General features: G+C 36.3%; 1 protein-coding gene across 1 annotated transcript in view; it reads left to right on the top strand.

The window, feature by feature from the left end:
* LOC140153572 (AP-3 complex subunit delta-1-like) overlaps positions 1–27,679 on the top strand; it is a 61,921-nt gene that overhangs the window by 17,895 nt on the left and 16,347 nt on the right. The window contains 15 exon segments of the mRNA XM_072176354.1: positions 574–713; positions 2,614–2,687; positions 3,473–3,522; positions 7,655–7,704; positions 12,390–12,438; positions 13,086–13,231; positions 14,155–14,303; positions 15,180–15,306; positions 17,088–17,270; positions 18,272–18,427; positions 19,041–19,186; positions 20,768–20,866; positions 21,093–21,102; positions 22,453–22,657; positions 25,943–25,966. Of these exon segments, the coding sequence (XP_072032455.1) occupies positions 574–713; positions 2,614–2,687; positions 3,473–3,522; positions 7,655–7,704; positions 12,390–12,438; positions 13,086–13,231; positions 14,155–14,303; positions 15,180–15,306; positions 17,088–17,270; positions 18,272–18,427; positions 19,041–19,186; positions 20,768–20,866; positions 21,093–21,102; positions 22,453–22,657; positions 25,943–25,966 (1,608 nt within the window).

Below are 27,679 nucleotides of genomic sequence, written 5' to 3'. Positions count from 1 at the left end.
AATCTTATTTAGTATAATAAATTAATATGCATTCCAAGTAAAACAGAATTTTCTGAAGGAAACCTTTCACTTCTCTAACCATGTATCATGTTTAAGACTTGTACTCAAAAATATCTTTTCCTTTGATGTCTTTTATTTTATGGTAAATTACAGTATTTTACTGAAAATTACCGGGCAAAATACCAGGGGTTTATTTTACTTAACCGATTTAGAACACTGCCTATGGGAGGTAACAAAAAAAATGAGGAAAAGTACATATGTAGATAGCAACCAGCATATTAAAAATGTTCCCTTTCGGGTCCATTTTTGTGGGATCCCAGTTGGGGAAGAATCTGGGGAAGGATGTGACACACCGCGGTAGGGTGAGGGAATAATTTAGATTTTCTGGAAGAATAGACACCCCTGTCGTAGTACACACATAGTGATCAATCACTAAACAGTCCAAATCAGAATGTACTACTGACAATACACTTAAACCATATTCAGTTAAACTCATTTGCATCTTGAAAATACTTCTAAATGGTTTCATCGTTATTGATGTTTGTTTTGTTTTTTTGTCTATTTTTTGTGCAGGTGTGCAATCAGCAGCTGTGAATGTAATCTGCGAGTTAGCCCGTAAGAATCCTAAAAACTATCTGTCGCTAGCACCATTGTTCTTCAAACTTATGACCAGCTCTACAAATAATTGGATGCTCATCAAAATCATCAAACTAGTGAGTCAGATTTTGAAATTTATGATTTGTTTATTATTTGTGATCTTAGCAAAAAATAAAGCACAAAAATTAAGAAAATTTACATAAAAAGAGTTTTTATAACTTTGCAACCAAGTATACAAGGAACTGAGGGATTTCAACACCAGTAAGCTTAGTATAACTCAATTTTTAAAATGTCTGCATTTGGTGTGAGTGGATCAGATTGCATCATAATAGCTGCCTTATGAACATTTTGCAGTTTACACAGTATATTGTACTAAGGCCTAAAAAAAATTGTTTGATTGGCGTAACATAAAAAATTTGTTAAGGTAGGTAGGTTGGGATTCTTTTTTTTTTTACTTTTTAAGCTGTAAATTTTGTTTGATAAAGGCTTTGAAAATTTATTTTTAAATTTATTTTTCTTTATTTAATTTTTTTTTTTTTTTTTGCAAAAAAAAAAAAAAAAGTTGGTCGGCCTAATTTTAGGGTAGGTCGGGTTACACCGATCAAACAAATTTTTTAAGGCCTAATCTAGATTATCTACATATGGCAGTTACACATAGCAGCTCTTGCACTTACCCAGTTGATTTGTTCTTTTCATGAACTAGGGGAGAGCGGGGAGTGTTCGCCCTATATTTTTCTGACAAGCCTAGCGATGTCAATTTTAAGGTTAGGGATTACCTGATTAGCCCACGTGAAAGCCCTATGTCTTAGCTATATACAGCCACAATCCCAGAACTATAGGCCTTACAATAGCAACAGGATAGAGCAAACAAAAAAGTTCTGCAAAGTGGCGAACTTGCCCCATATTGGGGCAGGTTCGCCCATGTGGTGGGGTAAGTTCACCCTAATCACAAAAAAGGTTTAAACATTGCATAACAATAACATATTAAATGCAAATATTTAGCAAGAGGGCACAGGGCATTCATTCTCTTCTGGGGAGTCACTAAATTTGTTGCAGGGGTCGAGTCAGGGTAAAATGTAGGGGTCCAAAGTGAGCTTAAACATATCATGTTTACAACTTCGGGGAGACTATGGATTAGGACATAAAAGGTGGTATGAGTAATTCTGATACCACATAACTTTAAAAAGCATGCTTTTCAGTAGTTTTACCTTGTTTAATGGTATAATTATAAATATTTTGCATAATACGCTGATGGGGCAGGTCCGCCCTCCAGTTTGGGGTAAGTCCGCCCGGAGAAGATATTTTTATTGTATTTTCTTCAGGGTATGCAAAATACAAATCGAATAAGGAGTTTATAACTGCATTAAATCTTTGACAAATTCCATATATTCCCAATACAGATTTCCATTAAAACCATCTGTATTTATGTATCAATGATAATACAATATTATTAATGCAAGAAAAAATTACGTTTTGGTGTAATTTTTTTATTTTGGCTGCAGTTCGATGAACACGTTCCTATATGTCGCGTAGCTAATATGAGAAGTTTGTAATGACCTATGTCACCTAATTTTGCCATCACCAAATTCCCCGATAGCCGTTGTGCTGAGAAACAAGGGGTGGGCGAACCTGCCCCTAGGGCGAACACTCCCCGCTCTCCCCTACTTTACAAAGGAGTTTTACTAATTGTTTTGTTTCATTCTCCTCATATCATACATATAGTGGTACAGATGAGGGACAGGATGCAACTTGTTTTCATTTCAATAATAAATTCCTCCCAATCACAAATATGAATAGAGGGTGCCATTTATAAGAGTTTGTCTGCAACCAGTAACTCTACACCCTCTTGCAAGTTGATAATGAACAATAAACTAAAATTTTAAACCAATTGATGTACCTTAGCACACAAAGCCATTTCTAATAATTGAATGTTCTAATTGATAGGGCGTGTGCATTTGTTATAAATTCTAATCAATTGGAATTGTATTGTAACTTTTTGTGTGTATTGTGTTTCAGTTTGGAGCTCTAACACCGCTGGAACCCAGACTTGGGAAGAAACTACTAGAACCACTCACAAATCTGATCCACAGGTAGTATTATTCCTTTAAAAAAAATGTTTTAGATGCGTCACTATTATGTGGCTGGATTATGTATGGAAATTGATCTGAGGCTTGTGGTTTTATCTATTGCAATTTATGTGAAGCAGTTTAGCAGACTGGGTTTGTCGAGGAAACAGAGCACTGTGGAAAATGTGAATGTAAATTAAAGAGCAGATTGAGTTAAATCACTAAAGTAGACAGAACATCCTGTGTTAATATGAAATGTTTATTTGTGCGCTTAATTTCCGCTAGTCTTTACAGAGTGTTTCTGAAATTTTAAGATTAAGAATCTGCATCACTAGACGTCAATATTATTTCAAGTCAAAACAAAATTATCTGAAACGTGCAGGTTTCTAGTTTGATGACATTGCAACATGCATAACGTCCACACATTTTGTGAACATTTCTTGCTGACAGCCTAATGCTCGCTTTATTACTTTTAAATGGCTGCACATTTCCCATTCAAGCATTTGCCCATGAAACAATAATTGACAGACCTATATATATATTTATAGTGTGTCTTGTCTCAAGTTGAAAGTAACGCGATGTTGGATTTGGCAGATTCAAATTTGTGCGTTTACATGGTTGCGTCACCAGCGGCGTACGGACAAATCGCCATTCTACGCATATGTACATGCCCTACGGGATTAAGTTAGTGCCTGCAATTCAAATCTGCCTCTGTGTAATCCAACATGGTGTTACTCTTAAGTTGAGACGAGACAGACCCTAGTATGAGTATTAACTAACCATTTTCCTGCGTACAATTCTGCCTGTAGTACCTCAGCCATGTCTCTTCTATATGAGTGCATCAACACAGTCATCTCTGGTAAGTTTCCCTTCTCATCTGTAATCGTTAATAGGTGGGATTTCAGCAAATATGCCAAAAGACGACGGACAAAACCCCTGTTTATTGAAATCTTTAGAAGTACCGCAGATTAATAAATGAATAAATGAATGTTTTGGATACAAACATCCGTGAATAGAGAAATAAACAGATGCAGATGTTCATTTTGCTCAAATATGCGACTATACTGTTCAGCAAAGTCCTTCAGCGGTGTCCGACTGCTCTTCCTGACTGTTGCGTTAAGAGAACTGGATTACACGTTACTACTCAGTTTGATTGGCGAATGAGGTGCTAATGTGATGATGACATAATTGAATTAGCCAATCAAAACCCCACTTGCGTGTTAACGCTATAAACAGCGTAAAATTGGCAGACCACTGAAGAACCTTGCTGAATACTATAGGATTTTAAATACTTGGTACTCTAGGTCGGTAAACATGAGAAGGATTTAATCTTTCCCTGGAGTGGTCCTTTTCAGAGGGCTATAAAATGGACTTCTCTAGAGCACTCTGATTAAGCACTTCTGTAGGGAAAGATCATATTATACTTGAATATGTGACTATTTTAGTAGTTTAAGGGCTGGGGTATGAACGTTTGGACAGTATTTATTGTGGGACATTAGAGCACATCAGACATATCGAATTGCATTCGGAATACGAAGAATGTCCTGATGATATCAAATAATTTTGATTTTTGAAATTGCAATGTAATACACATTTTATGGCAAATGATTAAAAATTGATATTTTTGATATTTAACAGTACTCGAAAGTAAACTTTATAAATCTGATGATTTATACTTAAAGTGTATGTAGGTGGGATGAAAAGCCGACGATCAATTGAAAATTTTGACCTTTTGTATTGAAGATACGATTTTTTTTCTTCCAAAACACCAACAAATATTAGGTCTTTTTGGGAAAAAAATCCATATCTTCAATATGAAAGGTCAAAATTTTGTCCTCAAACTTTTCCTCCCAGCTACATACACTTTAAGAATATATCATTAGATTTATACAATTTTCTTCGAGGACTGTTATATCAAAAATGTGAAAAATATCAAATTTTACTAATTTGACATAAAATTTGTATTATGTCGTGAATTTCAAAAAATGAAAATTATTTGATATCAGAAAGACATTCTTCGTATTCAGAATGCAATTCGATACGTCTGAGGTGCTCTCATGTCCCACAAAAAATACTGTCAAAACGCTCATTCCAGATTCCTTAAATTGTTTACCCATATTGTGACAACTTCACACTGAAAGAAAGCACAGGCTCCTATACCATTCAGCAAATTACTTCAGCGGTATCCGTCTGCCCTGTCTGATTATCGCGTACAAAGAACAAGGTCACGCGTTGCTACGCAGCTTGACCAGCGAATGAGGTGCCGATGTGAGGATGACGTGATTCAATAAGCCAATCAAAATCCCACTTCCGTATACGCCATAAACTGCGCCAAATTTACAGACAGCTGAAGTTCTCTGCTGAAAACTATATTGTCTTTATTAGAAATAACAAACTTTGTACATTTCATTTTGGTCACAAAAGTGGAATGTTGGTATTGGGATGAAATGATACGCTTTGGTGACCAAATTATATCTGTAAAAACCAATTGTGTAGCGTCAAAGTTTTCTTTCAGTATGAACGCTGCCACTTTGTTATTTTGATCATTACTTGGAGAGTTACTTTTTAGAGTGATATGGCAGTATTATCTAACAGTATCCTTCTAGTCAATCAGGTAATCACTCATGGAGTAATCAAGCGATGGCAATCATCATATATGTCAGGCAGGCAGGGTTGTTTCCAGGAACCTATAGACCACTTGGCATCATTGTTTATCAACAAATGCATGTGACTTGTCTATCGATATGCTTGAACGAACCGCTACACTGTTCAACAGCTTTCTTGTACTATATGAAATGTGGTGTGTGATTTTTTAAATACACATGCCCTGAACAAACTATGATGTGTACGCACACTGCAGGGCAAAGAACAATGGATTGCAATTATTTGTGCGCATACTGCCGGGCAATGACGTCACAAGTCAAGTGGTCTATTGAGTGAGGGATATGGTCTTCATCTCTGTCGCTTCCTTGATTTTCCTGGAACCAGATGTGCTCCAATCTTGCATGAATTTTAAACTGTCCGAACTGGTTTGATGTTCGTATATGTGCACATAAGCTAAAACTCGCATTAAGGGATGCCAGATATAACCCATCTGCTGTCTAAGATGATCTGCCTGCCAGGGTGGTCATGTGGTCCAAGGTATTTAATTACTCTGCTAAATGAAGATGTCACAAGTTCTGTCATACCATAAATCACTCTGAAAAGTTATCTCTCCAAGTAAATTGTTAATGTGTGATGTATATATATACTTGAACTCACTTGCTGGGTCCTTTCATTCTTGTCTTTTTCTGGGTCCCAATATGTGCATGATCTTCAAATCCTACACTATAAGCATGTATTACATAGAATTTGAGCAACCTATGATATTACTCGTTGACCCGCCCTAAGACAATGCAACACCTGTGATATTACAGCATTGTTTAGCAATTTCTTATGTACTTCAAAACAAAAATCACAAAGCATTTCAATCTTCTAATAGCCGTAATAAGATGGCAAATGATGCCCCCCCCCATGCATTTGTCTGTCCTTTCCATAACCCTCAAATATGGGTCCTTTCTCCTTTCTCAAGTACCAAGATACCTAGTCCAACTGTTGTGCCCTGCACTGGTATTGTAGTTGTTTGTTTGCTGTATATATGTCATTAGATTGGATATTAGATAGTAGTTTGCCTGAGTGAATTCTTTGCAGTATTTCATCGCTGGGCAGGAAAAACCTCCTATGTGTTATTGGCCCCTGAACAGCAGCAAAACCACCTATGTAACCTGTTGGCAGTTTTGTTTTAAACATGTTCAGGGGCCATAATCATATAGGAGGTTTATCCTGCCCAACTACGATTTGTTACTTGGTGTCACTTGAATGATTGAATCCTTTAGAAAATACATAGCCTTGCAAATACTTGTTACCACTATGGACCACAATGGCCTCATTCCAATTGCATAGTTCCATAACCTCAATTTAACAGTCACATAGCAAAATTTGACCTCAAGTTGCAGAGTATGAGTTTTTGTACCCAAATTTTCAGAGGTCATTCAATGAATATACAAATATATTGGGGTTAAAGAACTGTGCCCTGATAGATGCGCATGTTTTGGATCCTAGTGTACTTACTTAGTGTGTCCTGTAATGATGAGCTTTCAGAATTCCTGTCGTGGAATGGTACTTTGCAGAATGATGCCAATGTTGTGTGCTGTCATTCTGAAGTCTCGTAAAGTTAGGCTAATCGAACAGCCTTCTTTTTGCATAAGAAACATGTGCTAAAGGCTGAAAAAACATCTTAACCATTCGGTGTATGTGAGAGATCTTGATACACGAATCATTCAATATTGTTTAGTGATAGCTGAAGATAGATAAGTCTGTTGTAAAGTTAGGCTAATAGAATAGCCTTCTTTTTGCATTAGAAACATGTGCTTAAGGCTGAAAAAACATCTTACCCATTCGGTGTATGTGAGAGATCTTGATACATGAATCATTCAATATTGTTTAGTGATAGCTGAAGATAGATAAGTATGTCGTAACATTAGGCTAATAGAACAGCCTTCTTTTTGCATTGGAAACATGTGCTAAAGGCTGAAAAAACATCTTAACCATTCGGTGTATGTGAGAGATCTTGATACATGAATCATTCAATATAAGTTAATGTTGAATTGTTTAGTGATAGCTGAAGATAGCACACCTTTGTAGCAAAGTGATTTGACTTGTATTGTGGTTGCTGATTAATGCATGTTAGATGGAAAGTTAGATGCGAATGAAATGGTCCGATATTGCTGTTAATAAACTACATGGGAAGTATGAATAGATTCTAAGGTATGACATTTAGTGATAGTAGTTCTTGTCTTATGTCTTTGTTGTGTAGCTGTTTTGCATGCACCCTGAAAGGAACTTCCTTTTGGGAAACTCCCTCCCCCAAACTTTTCCCCCTTTTCAGCTGGTACTTGTTAATCTGACCCGAGTTTTCTCTCTCTTCACTTTTTCTCTCGTTTAACTTCCAGTTTTGGTTTCGTTATCTTCAGGCATGCCCGACCATTCAGCTTCAATACAGGTATATACCATCAACCTCCTTCATCTCAATATCAACTTTGACCTGTGACATAACCTTTAGTAGAGGTAGTGTCATCAAGTGAGAGAGCTCAAGAGAGACTAAGAAAAATTGAAGACACCACCAGATATGTAGTTTGTTGTGGGTTTGCGGTGAGGTGACAACTCCTTTTGTTCCTCTTTCTAGCATGCACTGACCACAAACTAACTCATTTGCATGGGTGGGCATTGAGGTGCGATCATGGTGGCCAGTTTGTTTTTTATTTGTTTTGCACAGGGAAATCATCATCATTCCATGACTAAAACGATGCTGGTGTTTGATGTAGTTAAATAGCTTGAAGTGTAGTTAACAATGAAGTAATCATCTGTTTTGCTGCTTTGATGTAAAATACGTCAGTGACGGTGCTAGTGGGGCAAGTGGGCAATTTTCTCCGTAAAATATTTTCCTTGCACCCCCCCAGTTTTCCACACTTTCAAGGCAAAAACCCCAAATTACACAAATTTCCCCTTTTTGCCACAATTTTGGTCAAAATTTGTTGGTTTGCCCCCTCAAATTCACTTTGCCCCCCCCATGCCCCCCATAAAAAAAATTCCCGGTGCCGCCAATGAAAATAGTGCTGTGCAATCCCGTAGCAGCAGGTTGAGCTGAGCTTAACTTAGAATTTGAAGTAGTCTTCAACCCATGCAAAGCCACTTCAAACTGCACTAATCTCACACAGTTTAGAAATATACAAATACTCATCCATTTTATTTGTTCAGATTCATTGCAAATTAACTAGAGTTTACCGACTCGGTTGTGTTATATTGGGTGATTACTAACAAGATTCTTGCAAAACTTATCACTTTGTTGCAGTTTTTGCACAAAAAAATGTTGGCTAATTAGCAAATTTAAAAAGCAACACTAGGTCAGCAGAAAGTTTGTAGCACGCTTGCTGTAAATAAATGCAAAAGACAAGCCTGAATGATGTAGAAATATCTCCTAATTCCAGAAAAATACAGCACTAATTTTTTGGAATAAAAAATATATTTTGTTTTGCCAAATGAAACATAGCTTAATCTTAATCCTTTAGTTAGTTCTAACTGGCATTTTAATCTTTTTGCAATTTAAGGGAAATAGGCCTAAAACATGTAATTTTGTATGTTTTCTTACAGTTGCAGTCACAAAATTATATAAGACTTGGCACAAGTCTAAGCATTCAAAATCTTAATTATAGGCTATGAGTTAGCTCATGATTTAAATATTTTATGTTATTTTTTGGAAAGTGTGTCTTCCAAAAGTTAGAATGCAGAACCTGAAATTAGTCCTTGTACAAGTCTTTGGGCTTGATTGTCACAGAATACGAAAAATGCTCTAAAAACGCATGTTTTTGACCCTTATTTATAAAAAGTGACCGAACATTAAAATTGGACTTTCATTACTAGTTAGAACTAACTAAAGGATTAAGATTCAGCTATGTTTCATTTGGCAAAACAGGATAACATATTTTTAAACTCTACAAATTAGTGCTGTATTTTTCTGGAATAGGGAGTAAGTGCAGAGGCGAGCAATGCCCAAGTAGCTGTCACTTGCAACATTACAATTTACCAACATGTAGACCTTTTCAGAAGGACTTTTACTAAATGCACTAACCATGCGTGACCACCAATATATTTTAAACCAATCAATTACTGCCAATTTGAATGTGTATTCGACCACGAAGTGTACACCGCATCCAATACGCTGTGTCAAACACCGCATCCAATACGCTGTGTCAAATAAGCGCAATGCGTTACATGCTTGATGTGAACGAACGTACCATGCCACATGCTCGACAAACACGCTGTCGCTAAAGTGTGATTGGCTGTGGTGTTTTTTTATTTACATTTTTCTGAATAATTTCCGAAGATTTCCAACCAGCTGCTGAAATAGCTATTAATCACTGAATAAAAAGTTATTAGTATTACATTTTACGATGTGCTGCGCAAACATTGAAATTTAACATGTTCTTTCACTCGCATAACAAAATGAGTTGTGCAATGATTATACCAGGGGAATGATATACAGTGTAACCATACCAACAAATGTTGGGTGATGGAGGTATAAAGACTGGGAACAACAAATGTGGCTACCTCATTACCTTACCATGGCATGAGATGGGCATTTCTATTAAGAAGTGGTGGTGGTAGTATTCAAATTTCGATCCAAACCAAATTTTAACCCACTGTAATGTATTTTAACTTTGTGGTTCCTGTTTCACAAGGATGAAAGAATTTGTAGTTGTTCGAACACGGTTGATCCATAAGCTCATCCGATAAAAACGTGGTTGGATCTTTGGCGTTTTAGCACATACAAATATACAGCGAGTATTTATGAAATACAGGGTGTCCCAGGAAGAACTGTATTGTCCGAAACTTAATTGTTTGGGTATTTTAACTCCACAACTAAACATAACTAAATAACTGGTGTGGTTAATGAATAAATCGGCTGTTACATACTTTTTAAATTTTGACAATTGACTACACAGTTTGTGAGATATTAGAATTTTATGAAACTCAATCATTTTCAAACCTTTGCACGGATTCAAATACCAATCAATGATTTGTATTCGGAGTGCTAATCCCTGCGCATCATGCAGCGCATGAGGCGTCTATAGTAATTGACAGATATGTGACTCGAGGTAGTTTCATTAAATTCATATTTTAAAAACTGAGCGGTAAATAATAAAAATTCAAAAAGTATGTGATTGCTGAAATATTCCTCAATCACATCACTTATTTAGTTATATTTTGTTTATACGTTAAAATACCCCAAAAATTCAGTTTCCGGCAATACAGTTCTTTCAGGGACACCCTGTACATCTGGTAGATGAAATTCTGTCCTGTGGTGATGGGGTTTCTTTCCTGTGGTAGTGGGTTGCTGTAATGATTGCTTACTGGCAGGGCTTTCATGGAATGCGTATCATCAACATTGACAGTGCATGGCTAAGGGGACAGTTGCATTGTGAAGAGGTGTCATTAAGTGTCGGGTTATTTATGTGAAGTGCTAATATCTGTGGTGCATAATTTTCATAATAGAGTTGCAATATATTTTGATTTTGGAACATTTTTTATTAACATTTTTGTTTTCATGAATTCATTCATACAATAATCTAATATCATTCATTCAAAGCATTTAAAATAAGTATTGTTCTAAATTTGTTCTTCATTTTAAGTTACAAATTTATTCACCAAATGACTTTGTGTCATATAAAAAACCTAATAAAAAACAACTTGTTCTTCTAGTTATGAAGATGTTTGTGGGTAAAGTTATTGTAAATTGACAGGTCATTTTGAGCCAGACAAGTTAGATACAGTTTTAGTTTGCATGTAATAAGCAATGACTCTCACGTTGAAAATTTACTGGTCTGTTACACAGATGAAGAGGGAATTTTAATTCTTATTATATGTTGAATTGTATTACTGATATGATCGACATGATTATATACAGTAAGCCAAAAAATTAAGGTACCAGTTAAGTTCGCCCCTTATATATCCTAAACAAAGACAGATATGTCATAATTGAAACCAATTAGCTCGAATTTAAGACCTCATTTGTTGAAATTGTTCAAGAAATAAAGATATGACGATCCAAAAACCCAAGGAAGATGCAAATTTAAAAGATGCAGTTTGCTCCATTGCGTGCCTCATTGATTTGCACACAATGCGTTCACGAACAAGAGAACTAGCTCCGCACTTCCATTGATAAACATTAAAACTAGCGCCGTGCTTTCATTGATTAGAACACAAAAGTGCAACTTTTGATTTTGTTTCTTCATTCGTTTTAGATCACTGTTTCTTTAATTCTCAACCATTTTCAACAAATAAGGTCTTAAATCAGAGCTAAAGAGTACATGTATTAGCTGCCTGTTTTAATTTTGACACATGTTTCTTTATTTAGGATATACAGGGTGAACACAACTGGTACCTTAATTTTTTGGCATACTGTATATGACATACTGATTGATAGGTGCTTTTTTGCATTTAGAGAATAAAGGTATTGTTTTTAGCCACTGGAGTGCATCTCGTCTCATAACACAGGCGATATCATTATTTTGCCGAGTTATTTTACGCCAAAAATAATGATGTCGTGTGTTATATGAGACGATAGATGCACGACAGCGGTTAAAAACAATACCTTTATTCTCATTCTTAAACACTTCAATTCAAATAAAATATATTAGTCATAAGTATACCAAATTTTAATCAAATTAAATCCTGCATTTTTCAAGGAATTACCTAGGGTTTAGAATCGACCAGTCCCGTTGTTGCTATGCACCTCTGATTGGTTCAAATAGCGTGTACGAGAATCAAGTCGACATGCACACGCTAAAGCGTGTGATATCGTGTCATATCACACGGGTAAGAACCAATAAGATTGCAAGAACTTTCGTAAGTGTTTAAGAATAATGCATCCGCTATTACAAAAAATAAGCAAGTTTGAGCCAAGTTAAGAAGATTCTATTCATTTTGAAGTGATGTGACAATGATTGACTAATCTATCCTTGAAATGAAGATAATATTTTTATATAGATAATTAGTATTCAGCATTAAACTTAAATTCTTATAGGGGGGGCTTTACTAGAGTGGGGAATGGTTAGGTATAACGGTATCCCTTGGAAATGACATTTTCCATTGCATGTTCTAACCCTAAGCCAACCCCTTCTTTCACAGCTGTGTGTGCAGAAACTCAGAATATTAATAGAGGACTCCGATCAAAACTGTAAGTATTCCCCGCGAAACATATCGACTGCTCAGTGCCAGAAGTGGGTAAGTGCAATAGCTGCCATGTGTAGCTGCCATGGGTAGATGAGTACAATATGTAAATTGCCATATGTTCACAGGGCAGCTATTGCACTTACCCACTTGTGGCACTGAACAGTTGATGTTCCCTCGTATATCACTGCTAATGAATATCAGGGTCTGAATGTGGTGCACGTTTTCACAATCTGTTCACTGGTGTTAAGCTGAATGGCCTCATACACTTTGAACACCAAACATTTATCTTGTGCACTCAGAACTCGACATGTCTATGTATGGCCATCGCTTTCTTAATTGCTTCTGAAATCAAAATTGTTTTGGTGCAAAATCAAAATTAATATATTTGATAGCCAAATTTGAAAAGGATTTCCAAGTTTAACAAGAACTGAGAAATATGTGCTAAGGCGATGGATAAAAAAAAAACCCTGTTCTACAGGCAGACGGATTTGCTTTTTGTCGCCCAAGCCTAAACCAGTACTTTAAATGATTCAAAACTTATACTCCCTCTGTGGAAGATATTTCCTAAATCTTCCACAGGGGTAGTGTGGATTTTAAATGGAATAGCCCAGTGCAACAATTGTGTACCCTTTCTCTCCATCCATCCTTCAGTGAAGTATTTAGGTCTGCTTGCCATGGGTAAGATCTTGAAGACTCATCCCAAGTCGGTGCAGAGCCACAAAGACCTCATATTGGACTGTTTAGATGACAAAGATGAATCCATTAGGCTGAGGTCACTAGATCTACTTTATGGAATGGTAAGTATAATACATACCCATATTTATTGGATGTATAATTTGGGGAACCGGTCAAAACGTCAACTGTTTTGTGACATTGATCCATCAAATGATTGGGCAATCTTTGTAGAGAGAAACTTGGAACTTTTTTTTGTTGATCAGATTCAGGGGTGCATTTTGCTTATGTTAGGTATCCATTCAAGGTTTTTCCCCTGATCAACATCATGCCTGATTTCAGGGCAGCATGTGATGTATATTTCGAAGATGTAACTTATCTGGAAATTGGCTCACATAAATTAGGAAATGTAAAAACAAATTGTTTCATTGCTGGAATTGGTTGATAATATTATGTTTTTAGGGGGAGGGGGTTATACCAGTATACCTCATAGCGTATTCCCCAATATACCAATACTTCTGTATAGCTGAATATATACTCGGTCGCTTTTTGCTGCATAAATCAATTCTCACACATGCTCAGTGTTTACTTCATTTTCAGAGTGTCAAGCCGATCAATAGATACAAATCGGTGAGGCAAAAACAATGACGCTTTTGCAGGTTGAAGAAATCTCAACTTCCGAGCAATGTCGCTTGACACATGAATGCATCAACCAATCATTTTCAACCAACTAGATCTATTTTATTAGCTAATTAATTGACATTTCTCTATTATCGCAGTGATTAATTAATTCAAAGCAATAATTTTTGACTAGGAATGAATGTTTGTGACATTTAGAGTCGTCTGCAATCGTTATCGCTGTGATAAGTATAAATGCAAAAGCGATGAGCGATGCATCGCAAAATTTGGCGATTGCCCATCGATTTCCAAAAGCGGTGCATCCCAATCGCTCAACTATCGAGTACAAATTCAGCTTTACATCTCTCATGTTGACAATTGTTACATATTTTTGCTCAATGCATGATTGCACTGGTTCTTCCTTCTGCAGGTGTCCAAGAAGAACCTGATGGAAATAGTAAAGAAATTGATGATTCATGTGGATAAAGCCGAAGGCTCTCAGTATAGAGATGAATTACTGGCAAAGATCATACAGATTTGTAGCCAGAACAACTATCAGTACATTATTAATTTTGAATGGTAAGTTTATGATACATTAGGCTAAATGCGTGAAAGAAGAATTAATTTTGGCTGAGATTGCCAGTTTGAGTTGTTCACAATTCTTTGCTGATGTAGTCTGTCAACAAAGAAGATATCTTACACTTCCCACAATGCATTTCTTCCATTTCAATTTTCTGCACTGATATACTATCTAGTGCAACATGGGTCAATAGTGACAAAAACAAAATACCTCAATGAACTGAGCACATCCAGATCTTGCAATTTATGTTTATTTCTTGACTATCGATCCAAGCCTGTACAAATAAGTGTCATCTGCTGTAATGAGGTGATGCATCATGTTGCAAAGATTTCTGGGAAGGGATATCGTCTGTGGCTTGTCGGTGGGAAAAGAGAAAGGAAGGCCTGCTTGGCTTATAGAATCCAATTTATATCATTAGCTAATTATAAAGACTAAGATCATGTATTCCTTGCTTCAGGTAGATACCAGTGATATATACATCACCCTTGTGATAGCAATATTATTATTCATAAAGATTTTACCTTAACTCTCTCCACGAGGGTGTCAACTACACCAAGTTTCAATTTTTTTTTGGAAAAATTCAAAATTTCAGAATTCCAAATTTTCATGACCATATTTGGAATCAGCATGAAAAATGCATTAAAATGAGTACAAACAAGCCTAGTATTGGATCAGTGGTTCTTCAGATAGCTCTTGATATTTTGAGAAAATATCTCAAACTCTCTGGAGTTACGCAGAGCATTAAATAAGAAAGATGCATCTGTTGTTGAGTTTATGTGACATGTAGTTTGGCATAAATAGAGAGTAATGTCATCAGCAGAATCACCATGCTAACTTGATCAGGTAATAATAACTCCTTGTCTGTTTCTCTTCAGGTACGTCAGTATCCTGGTAGAATTAACCAGAATTGAGGGTACCAAACACGGCCATATGATAGCTTCACAGATGCTGGATGTTGCCATCAGGGTCAAAGCTATCAGACCATTTGCCGTCAAACAAATGGTAAGCACTCACACTCGAGTATATCATCAATGGGCACTTCTAGTTGGAATCCATACACCACCTGTGGAAGACATGACATTTATCTTCCACGCAGGGGGTGTGAATTTCAAATGGGGTTACCTGAATTGGTGATTCCATTTGAAAGCTACACCCCTGTGTGGGAGATTAAGGCAATGTTTTCCATAGGTGGTGTATGGATTTCAATTGGAATAGCCCAGTCATTTCACTTCTGCTGTATTTGACTGTAGTGAAACATGACGTTGTTGGGCAGAAAAAATGTGTTATTGGCCCCTGAACATGTTTAAAACAAAACTGCCAACAGGTTACATAGGAGGTTTTGCTTTAAACATATTCAGGGGCCAATGACACACAGGAGGTTTGTTCTGCCCTGCCCAACGACGATGAGAAAGTATAATATTATGTGCAATTCCGCTACCGTTCAGCACAATTAGGAGGGAACGTAAGCTTCATTTGAGGTTCTTCAAATTATCGTTGCAAGTGTTATGGAGTAATCTATTATAAATATACATTTATTGCTTTATTTGGATCCTTCATACACAATGCTAAAGTTTAGCTGTCAGTCATCCATACTTCATCAAAGGAATAAGTGTAATTATAATAATTTTGAAATAGTTAAGTTGGTGATGTTGACCAGCAAAATTAAACCTATACATATCACATTATCTTAATTGAAAGCATATACCCTGCAGTTCTAGTAGCATTGGGCTATTCCATTTAAAATCCACACTGCACCTGTGGAAGATTTTGGAAATCTTCCACTGGGGAGTATGAATTTTAAATGGAATGAGCACATTAGACAGCTCCATTTGAATTTCATTATACACCAGGCCTGGCATTTTCGGGTAATTTTGTACCCGGGTACCCGGCGCATTTTTCGGGCGGGTCACCGGGTACCCGAACTTGCAACAAACTAGACCTAAATGCTAGGATCATTCATGGTTGACCTAAAAAAAAAATGTCATAGTCTATTAATGATTTTTTATTTTTTTTGAATTGGTACCGGGCAGGGTATTTCCTACCTGGTTAATGTAATCTCGGGCGGGTACCCGCTAACCCGCCCGAAAATGCCAGCCTTATTATACACCTGAGAAAGATTCAACCTGAATCTTCAACAGAGGGAGGATATGTTTCAAACGGAGCTGCCTAAAGTGTTCATTCCGTCAGAAATTCATTCTCCCCTGTGGAAGATATTTCCAAAATCTTCCTCAGTGGGAGTGTGGATTTTAGATGGTATAGCCCAATTTTTACAGTGATCATAAGGTGCTACAGAGGATGCTATCATTAAATCATAAAAGATTCACCACAAACTACCCCATATTCATTAAAGCCATAATGTACGATCTTAAAATATGAAATTGGGTAATTGTTTTCAAACCTGATTTTTTTGCATATTTGTAATGTTTACACATGTCCCAACTTGCACCTAAATGGAATCGACCAAATTTGTTGTCTTTGTAGGTCAACAGAGCAAAGTTCGACATATTATCATAATATGTCCTCCCATAGAACTGCATGTTAAATGGTCAAAATAACCAGTGGAGTTTCTTTCACTTTACCTTGTTATTTCAACTTAAAATGGACAGCAACCCTTCCCGTCAGTTATTACTAATATTATTTCAACATTTTGAATAAAAAATAACAAAATTAAAATTTGACGGAAATCGTACATTAAGGCTTTAAATGAATCTGAAGTATAACACCTGTAGCTTATCTACCACAATAACTAACTCACATCCATACATTTGTTTTCCTGAAAACAGGCCGTGTTGTTAGAAAACGTAAGTCTCCTAGTTGGTAACGCAGTACACCGGAACGGTATATGTGAGGTCCTGTATGCTGCAGCATGGATAGTAGGTGAATTCACAGAATATGTTACTGACCCTAAGACAACATTAGAGTCAATGGCTAGGCAGAGAGTCACCAGTCTCCCAGGACATATACAGGTATGGTCAACTCGCAAAGTAGTCATAAAATTATGTTTCAATGTCATTATTTTGGGATGCAAGAAAGTTTTTTGTCTTTCTGCACTTCAGGGCCTTAGTAAGGTCGATTATATTATATTAAGGCGGTCGTTAATCATTTGGGTGGCCAAAATGAGGTTTTATACCAAAATTGATACGATGGTATAAAGATAATTTTAAAATATTACTTAAAACTTGGGGTGGTATAGCCACCCTTATAGCTCAACCATGCTTAATGCTGACCAAGAATGCTTTTCCAAGATAGCATTATCCAAAACCTACTTCATATGATGGGAAATATATGATGCATCTAAAGAATTTTTCTAAAAAACCTGACTAAGGACATCAATTAGCCTATGTATGCGGTTCCATTCGGAAACTACAACCCACTTGAAGATTGCAATGGATTTTCATGCAAGAGATTCAAAAGAGTATCTTGCAGGTGGTTAATGACGTGCATTCTCTAAATTCAGTAAATTTCCATCGTCAACCGTGTAATTGAATGGGAGTATTTTGAAATTTTAAAACGCTTGAAATATCACAAACAAATAGGCCTTTGTTGATAAATAATATAATACAAGCTAAAACCGTTGGGGTTTGATAATGAACCCCACAAAACTAACCGAGTATATGGAAAATGCCTTACGGCCAGGCGGTTTCACAAGTTGCCGGCTCTATCATGCCACTCGCCGCCTGAGTATCTTGGGTACTTTTTTGGCAAAAGCTGAAATAGAGTGATATTTGGTGTCTTGAAAAAAATGCATGCTACAGTGGTTGGGCTTATAGAGTGGAGTGATGATTTAGTTAAACTGTACCATATACCAAAGGATTTACATTTTTATGAGCAAGTACTAACTGCGAAAGTGGGGTTGATAACAAACCATTTTGTGATCGGGTGACAACCTCTCTTTTTATCCATAAACTTGGCTTCAGAAGTTACTCATTTCATTGAGAGTCTTGTGTTATTTATTTTGTCTTTATAGAGCATTTATGTACACAACATGATGAAACTATACAGTGCAATACTGACACAAGCGGAAGCAGATGGTGACAACGAGACTATCGAAGAAGTCAACACGATGCTGCAAGAGAAGTTGCCAGCATTTGCAGAGAGTGCCGACCTGGAAGTGCAAGAACGGGTAGGTGTTAGGCGACAAAAAAAACCTGCTTTATGGGCCTGACCAACTAGGATGAGATACTTCCTTTAAGGTGGTACTACACCCGTTGATAAAATTTGTGACTATTTTTGCATTTTTCTCAAAAAATAATAACACACTGGTAACAAAAGTTATGTATAGTATAGGGGTAAGGAATCCAGTTACTACACTGGAATTTCAGTGACTCGCGACAAGCGGTACATTATTTATGATAAGAAAAGAGGTACCGCTAGAATGTACCTCATTTCTTAACATATATAATGAACCCCTTGTCTTGAATCACTGAAATTCAGTGAAGTAATTGGAATCCTTGCCCCTATAATATACATAACATTTGTTACCAGTGTGTAGTTACTTTTTGAGAAAAATGCAACATAAGTCGCAAAATTTATCAGGGGGTGTAGTACCACCTTAATTTGTTGGCATCTCTGCAAATGGTTTGCACTGCCCTTAGTGCTGTCGGCAGTTAAGATGTAGAAAAATAATCACAAACTTTTGCTTATGTTAAGAAAATTGCACAGGTTAAGATCCAAAAGCTAAAACCAATCATACCCCTGACTCTATTGTTTATCCTTTGTTTTGTTGATTCTCTCAGGCTTGTTGCATTCTTCAAATGCTGAAATATATTGGTAAACTGCAAGAAAAAGATGTCCAAGTAGCAGAGGAGATAGCCGCATTATTTGCTGGAGAACTGAACCCAGTGGCTCCCAAAGCACAGAAAAAAGTACCCGTTCCAGACGGGTAAGTATTACTTAGTCTGAGAGCAGTAGCGTAGCCAGGACTTATTCGGGGAGCAAAGAGGGGTGATGCAAATGGCCAAAATGGGCTAAAAAGTACATAAAATGCATAAAATTTTAAAAATCGGTGCAGCCAGCAAGGGAAGGGCAAGACCTCTCACGGTGGGGGTGGGGTGGTCCCTTTGCCCCATCTCCTTGGCTATGCCACTGTCTGAGGGATTTTTTACACCATTCTATAATTTAAAAAAAAATCAAATCATCTGGAATAAATTATGTGTGTGTGTGTTTATAGCAATGACAGTACCCTCAGTGAGATTTTTTTTTACATGTTTTGAAACTGTTACATGCATACTGTGTAAGTACAGAAGTGGGGTCCTATTTGGCTATTTGAATCATTGAAGCAAAATATCAGCAGGTCATTTACTACAAGAGCAATATCACAGCATGTGACCCTAGTGTGATCCTGTTCTTTCTAGTACACAGTAAACCGGATGCTCTCATCGGCAAGTGTGAATGAACTCTGCCAAGTATTTGAAGTGCGAATGGACTCTGCCAAATATTTTGGCACATTGAAGGAAACCATGTCAGTCAATGTGTGATTTGATTAAAATGAATCAAGAAATTTACTATTTTTTATACCTGCAATAGAAAATACCCGTTCTCAAATCTTCGGACTGAAACAACAGTGTTTGCTTCTATAAGGCCAAGAAAAAAAAATTGTTTGCTTGCCCTCAATTGAATTTTAACAATTGGGTCGGTCGGTCGGGATTTCTTTTTCTTTTTTTTCTTTTTTTTTTTTTAATTACTAACCAACTCTACTGTTTGTAATTAATTAAGGAAAAAAATAAAAAAAATCAGACAATTTTGGTGTCAAAATTAATAAACTAACATTACAAAACAACTAAAATGTTGAACAAAAACTATAAAATACATTTTTTTTACATTTCAAAATACAAAAATTTGAAAAAAAAAAAAAAACTTTTTCAGGAATTTCCAAAATTAGGATCGGTATTCTTTTGTACAGTAAATAAAAAAAAAAAAACTTTTTTCTGATTTCCAAAATTAGGGTCGGTCGGTTGAGGGCAAGCAAACAACTTTTTTTTTTTTTTGGCCTAATGCAACCGCATAACAATCACAATACGATCTGTGTATACTTAAGGGTAGACTAGGTATTTTTGGTCGAAGCAGCCAAAAAAGAAATCAATTTTCATTATCTAAATCAATATATTATTAAAAAATAACACTTTGATGTTTTGTAAAATGAATCATATTGCTTGATTTATTGTTGTTAATGAGTTATGTGCGTTTTACAAAAGTGTTGTTGTTTCAGCCCTCTTTACAACATAACTCAAGAACCACAGGACCTACAAAAGTATATCTGTGATATTTGAATTCTTCTACACACTCGCTATGAAATGATCAATGCAAATTTTGCCAACGCTCACTATACCATCCGCAAGATGCTGTGAACTACCAAATCGCAACAGTTTAAAATGGTTGCTAACTTTAAAGGTGAAAAATGTAATGAGAGTTCAGAAGATAGTATTTGAGAATTCATCAAGTTCTTTTTTTTTGTTTCTTTCAGCTTGGATCTTGACAAGTGGATCAATGAGCCCCCATCTGACAGCTCAGATGATGAAGTCACCATTGATACTATGTTTGTTCATGATGCACACAGGCTGGGGTAAGCTAACTATTACTATACTTTTTAACCCCCTGAGCACTACCTGCCGATCTAACATTGCCACTGATTGGTCAATTACATGATATCTTCACTTTAATCACCAATCAGAATGGAGCTTTGCAAATAGTTCACCCCAATTGTTTTGTGTGTAGTGAAATTATTCTAACAATGTTGCTGATTGGTCCAATTGATAATGAAAACTTCTATTTGGCCAATCGGCAGGTAGTTCTCACAGGGTTAAATGTTTTGCATATGTGTCTCATCATCGGTAACAATTGCCAGTAGAGCAGGGTACATTAGTTAGGTTCCTCTGTACTCTGTCTCTAAATCATAGCAAATCGCCTAAGTCAATGTATGTGTCCTTGGGATTCTTCTACTCCCTATTCCAGAAAAATACAGAACTAATTTTTTGGAATTAAAAAAATATTATCCTTATTTGCCAAATGAAACATAGCTAAATCATATCCTTTAGTTAGTCCTAACTGGCAATAAAAGTCAAATTTTAATATTTGGTCAATTTTTGGAAATAAGGGCCAAAAACATGCGTTTTTAGGGTGTTTTTTGTATGCTGTGACAATCAACCCAAAGACTTGTACCAAGACTAATTTCAGTTTATGCAGTCGAATTTTTGGAAAAGACATGTTTCATTCTGATAACCGATAATTTAATTAAAGAAACACAAAAAAGTGAAAATTATAGCAAAATTTCAGCATATACTCAAGATTTTGAATGCTTAGACTTGTTCCAAATTTTTGATTTTTGTGACTCGATTGTTAGAAAATATGCTGAAAATGCATGTTTTTGGCTCTTTTTTCAAGAAATTAGTTAAATAGTGATTTTTTTCTTTTATTGCCAGTTAGGACTAACTAAAGGATTAACTAAAGGATTAGGATTGAGCTATGTTTCATTTGGCAGAAATTCATAATATTTTTTTAATCCCAAAAAATAAGTGCTGTATTTTTCTGGAATAGGGAGTAAGCCTAGAATTATTGACACTTGTTTTGGCAATAAGTTGTTCAACTATAATGAAAATAAGAATTCTTTTAAAATGTTTTTGTGTAGTTAAAGTGCGTAGCGCATAATTACGCAATGCCAGTGATTGGCTGCACAAGCTATCTATTGATAGTTGGCAACAAATTAAGCCCTGCCTAGGCAATAACCTCCAACCCGACCTAATCCCCTACGTATATTTGCGATTTATTCCATATTCATTATGTGATAACGATTTAGTGGAGTAGACCGAGTTTCAAGTTCCTGCTGTGCCCAGTTATTGACAATGAGTACGTACTCCTTTGTTAAAGAGGAAGGCCCACCAGACCTGCCTGGTTATCAAATTAATCAGTGACACGGTTATCTTTGAATTTGACAGGTGCTAATTGATGCAATGACAGTATAATATCAATTAACACCTGTCAAATTCAGAGATAACCTGTCACTGATTAATTTGATAACCAGGCAGGTTTGTTTCACCCTAGAAAAACTGCTCTGGTGGGGCTTCCTCTTTAAAACATTTCTGTGTTACACTAAATGGAAAAAATCATGTATGTACTATTCTTACATTGACACTAAAAATAGAATCCGACGAGAAGTAGAATACTGACGAGCCAGATGAGCAGGAACTCGAGAAACGTCGCGAGGCCAGGCGAGTAGAACAAGCCAGCAATCCCCATTACATCAAAGATAACCGCAAGGCACGTAAGAAGAGACTGAAGGAATTAGCGGCGGAGAAGGACGGTTACGATAACATTCCAGTGGCTAAGATTGATCTGTCTGTGCCCTTGCATGTGCCAGGTTAGTACGCTGTCAGTCATGTCAAAATCATCTCCTTAACTAGATTGTGTAGTAGCTAGTGTTGTGAGATTAGGGGAAGTTAGGGTCGATCCTTCATGTAATTTTTTTGTGTAAGGTAATCCTAACTCTAACCCTAATCCTAACCCTAATCCTAACCCTAAACTAACCCTAACCTTAACCCTAACCCTAATTTCGTGTAAAATTACATGAAGGAATAACCGAAGTTAGTAAGGCAATTCGGTATTTGTGAAGGTAATCTTGCAAGTGGGTAAGTTGTTCAGCAGAATCAATTTTTACTATTTGATATGTTTAGGTTTGGGGGGGGGGGGTACTCAGTACAAATGACCATACAGGGATGTGCTGCAAACATGGGTAGCATTTTTGGCCTTTTGGTATATCAATGACCCCTTTTTCTAGTCCAATTTTGGTACATGGATGGGTCCTTTTTTCAAACTCTTCTCATTTTTTTTTTGGAAAATAGCCCAATTTTGTCTCACTGTAGCCAAAATCAAAAGAGTTTGTTGAATTTTGCTGCAAATTTTGAATTTTGTTATATTGATGGGCTAATTTGCTTGAAAAATTGGTATATTCAGCGGCACACTCCTACCCAAACCAAACTCGGGTACCCCTGCTGTTTGGGTTCTTTGTATAAGTTACAGTATGCTTAATGTTGCACTAAAATGGGACTTACGATCCCAAGATATGGTAGGGTTCATGATGCTGAAAATGCAGGGGAGGAACAAAGAATTTTTCAATTGGGCTTTATCAAGTTTCAGTAATTGGACTAATTTTCATTTATTGCTTTAAATTTATTGAGATCAAGTTGCTTAGGAATTTATTAGAGTACGTAGGAATAAAATGGAGTGCTAGGATGCTCCAGATTTGATTAAATGTGTTTTCCTGTTTATAATCCACATCCCCTTCTGTGGAAGATTTTGGAAATATCTTCCACAGGGTGAGAATGAATTTCAGATGGAATGCACACTTCGAACAGCTCCATTTGAAACTCACCCTCCCTCTGTTGAAGATTCAGGTTGAATATTTCTCAGAGGGTGTATATATAATTCAAATGGAGCTGGCTAGTGTGCTCATTCCATTTTAAGTTCATACTCCCCTGTGGAAGATATTTCCAAAATCTTCCACAGGGGGAGTGTGGATTGTAAATGGGAAACCCAATGTTGCTAGTTATTCATCTATCACTTCCATCTTTTATAGCAAACATGTTCAGATTTTCTTGAATGTAACTCTCTTAAGGTCTAGTTAAGGAATGATAATTAAATGTTGGTAGAGATTCTTACTCTTTTTTTCCTATGGTTCGTGGATGAAAAACAGAATTTACACATTTTGTTTATTTTACTAACTGTTTTAAAAATATTTGTCGCATTTTTTATTTGGTATCACATTTTGTGTATGTTTTGTGTGACGGTTTCTGTCTGAAATTCTCCTTTGGTCTTTGTGTCCACGTTGTATTGTCATGCATTGTAATGAAATATCTGGTTGTTAAGGGATCTGGAATGAGCGTTTTGAGCGTTTCGACAGTATTTTTTGTGGTACATGAGAGCACATCAGGTATATCGAATTGCATTCTGAAAACGAAGAATGTCTTTCTGATATCAAATAATTTTCATTTTATGAAATTCACGATATAATACAAATTTTATGACAAATTATTAAGTAAATTTTATAAATTTAATGATATAGTCTTAAAGTGTATGTAGCTGGGAGGAAAAGCCGACGATCAATTGAAAATTTTGACCTTTCATATTGAAGATATGGATTTTTTTTCCCAAAAGACCTAATTTTTTTGGTGTTTTGGGAAAAAATCCATATCTTCAATACTGAAAAAAATGTGTATTACATTGCTAATTTCAAAAAATCAAAATTATTTGATATCAGAAGGCCATTCTTCGTATTCAGAATGCAATTCGATATGTCTGATGTGCTCTAATGTCCCACAAAAAATACTGTCCAAACGTTCATACCCCTTCCCTTAACGGTAGAGGTGTAAGATGCAAAGTAAATCATCTAAATTAATCAAGTAACACTCCATCTGTACGTAGGATTGAACTATCAAACACTACAGGTTGCCTGCGAATATGATACCACTGGTAGTTACGGCAAGTGTACTAATAAATTGCGCCCGTCATACATCCATTTCTTAACTAACTCACACTCACCACACAGGAGGGTTTTCACCTTGGTCTAGGAATTTTGTAATTTAGGTGTAGCAAGTGAAAAATACTAATTATAATTTGTGTTGCTTGCTCATCCCTGGCTTGCTTGTCATCAAATCTAGTACATTTTTCATTTGAAATGAGTGGGGGGGGGGGGAACCCTGAGTGTTATTTTGCCAGATAGAAATTTAATTTTTTTTCTCCAGTCTGACAAGAATGTGCTCTTGAAAATTCAAGATTTGATAAGATACAAAGATAAAGAAACAATCCACAAAATGTTGATTTGTTATCACAACCAAGTTTACACTTTACATAATATTAGAACAGCAATGATTTCATTTTCCATCACTGAACTGAAGTTGTTCTCAAGCTTTTATGGAAAGAAAGTTTTTTCAATGCAAATTACAACCCTGGTTTTCCCCAAACCCAAAATGGCCACTAAAATGGCATCTTAGTGATATCACAAGGAGATGTGATATATTGACATGGACCGCATATTGTATACTGCCCAAGACTAACATGACTAAGGATTGACCTCTTCGGTAAATCCCATAAGCCTTCGCGGGTACGCCTGAGATGTCGTCATTTGACGTCACACCAACATGAAATTCGCAGGAATGATGTTCGCTAAATGATGTGCACATCGGCGCAGATCAGCGTGACGTCAAATGACAACATCTCAAATGTGCTCGCAAAGGCTTATGGAATTTACTGAAAAGGGCAATGCGCAGTAACGATGTTCACCAAACGATGCGCAGATCGGTGTGACCTCAAATGACTACATCTCAGGTGTACTCCCGAAAGGCTTATGGGATCTACCAAACAGTTCAAATACTGATCTGCCGTCTTGGGCGGTATACAATACGCGGTCCATGTAAAACTGACAGATTGTGCAGCTATATCCCGTTCATTTTTGCACCGTATCATCATCATTACTTGCCATATCATTTTGTTTGCATTCAAAAAAAAAAAAAGAAGGAAGTTGCGGGACATTTACACATTCATGGTGAAAACCCTTTCTGATTTGTTTGCCTTCTTTTTTTGTCTCTTTGGTTTCCCCATCATTTTCTGTGAAACCAACCAACGCCTGCCTTTTCCTGCTCATACTCAGGGATAAAGAAAGGTGGTGGCCGTCAGAAGTCTTCTCCTTACTATCGTAATATACCAGGTGATCTAGCAGTTACTTTAAAACACCTTTGCTACTTTTTTTCTCAATTTCACTTGAATTCCTGCAAAAAGCAAGGACACAGTCAGTAACTTGTGTGGCTTTTTTTTTATAACATTTTGTTCTATTGTGTTCAATTCTGTTGTCAATTACCTCTGTGGTGACAGGAGGGAAAATCAAATTAAAAAAAAAAATTTGTTATTAATTTTTAACAATAGAATAAGAATAAAAAATGTGAAGCACACACCTCTTGTTGAAATTTGTCAACCAAAATGCTGTTGGATATTTGGTGAACCAAATCCAAAAAGTTAGATTTCTACAGCAAGATTTCACCAACTGAGATTTCACCAACTGAGAGAACACATTGTTCACTTACACTAACCAAATGAAGGTTGAGAGAGTGACTGATTCAGAAAAAACCAATTGAAGAAATTGTGCAATAACGAACCGAAGAAGCATCACTAGTGCTTTTTTAAGCCTATATAGAAAGGAAGCATACTGGTTTTTATCTTAATTGCAAACCACAGGTGGTCCCATAAACTCATGCAAAACTGTGTTTTGTTGTTGCATTTGTGTTGTCAAACTTTGAGGAGGCAGGAGGATTCCATTTCTCTACATGTAAACTAGTTGTGTTCTATTTGATCTGCCGGAATAGACGACCTTCCTCACCAGCTACAAAATCTATCGTTTTTTTATTTTTATTTAAGTGAACATTTTTTGTTAACTCAAAGTCTGTGTTATAGTGTTGTCTGCCATAGCATCGAGATTAATCTTACCAATTTTTAATATACTCACATTTACTTATCCAATACTTTACAATAACAAACACGCTTGTCCATGAGTTTGATCAGCTTTGTATTCAGTGCATTATGACAGTAATGAGATATGTGGATATTAAAACACTTTGTACGACAAGTGAAAGACAGGTACTAGTGGTTATCAACCGACCAGTTCCAGTTCTTTTGACATTTCTAGAATCTTCCCAGTTGGCTGTTCTATTTGAAATACATACACCCCTGTGGAAGACATGACCTTAATCTCCCACACAGGGGGGGGGGGTTGATTTCAAATGGACTTACCTGAATAGATGACTCTATTTGAAATTCACACTCCCTGTGTGGAAGATGAAATTCATGTCTTCCATAGAGGGTGTATGGATTTCTACAAGAATAGCCTAAAATATAAAAAAGTGCAGTGATTTATAGTGCGCTATGTGCAGGCACAACGCCTAGACGTTGATCCACGAGCCTCAGCACACTTTACAGGTTTACAATGTGTGACCATATGAAGCTAAGCAATGAACAGCATTTGTTATTTTCCTGCTGATTTTGCTTAATATGGTTCCATTTGTTTATATGTGATACACAATTTTATTTCAGAAAATTCTGAAATTTTCCAATATTCTCAAAATTTAAATTCTTGCATAGTGCTATGACAGACAATACACCTGAAATATACTGCGCCAATAAAGTATCCTTACACTTGGAAAAATAATCACAATTTCCAAACTGAACAATATTGGGGTAAATTTGTTTTTGTAATAGATGCACTATCTAATCCTGCACATTATGACACCACATTGAATCCAATGTGACTTCAAGAAGCAAAGTTACAAGCATTTGATTAGACGAAGGTCCAGTTTTAAAAGTGACAAACTGGCCTATTCAAAACTCCACAGACTAG

The sequence above is a fragment of the Amphiura filiformis genome, chromosome 5 (genome assembly GCF_039555335.1).
Source record: "Amphiura filiformis chromosome 5, Afil_fr2py, whole genome shotgun sequence".
In the NCBI taxonomy this organism is placed as follows: domain Eukaryota; kingdom Metazoa; phylum Echinodermata; class Ophiuroidea; order Amphilepidida; family Amphiuridae; genus Amphiura; species Amphiura filiformis.
This window is presented reverse-complemented; position numbering and strand designations above follow the sequence as displayed.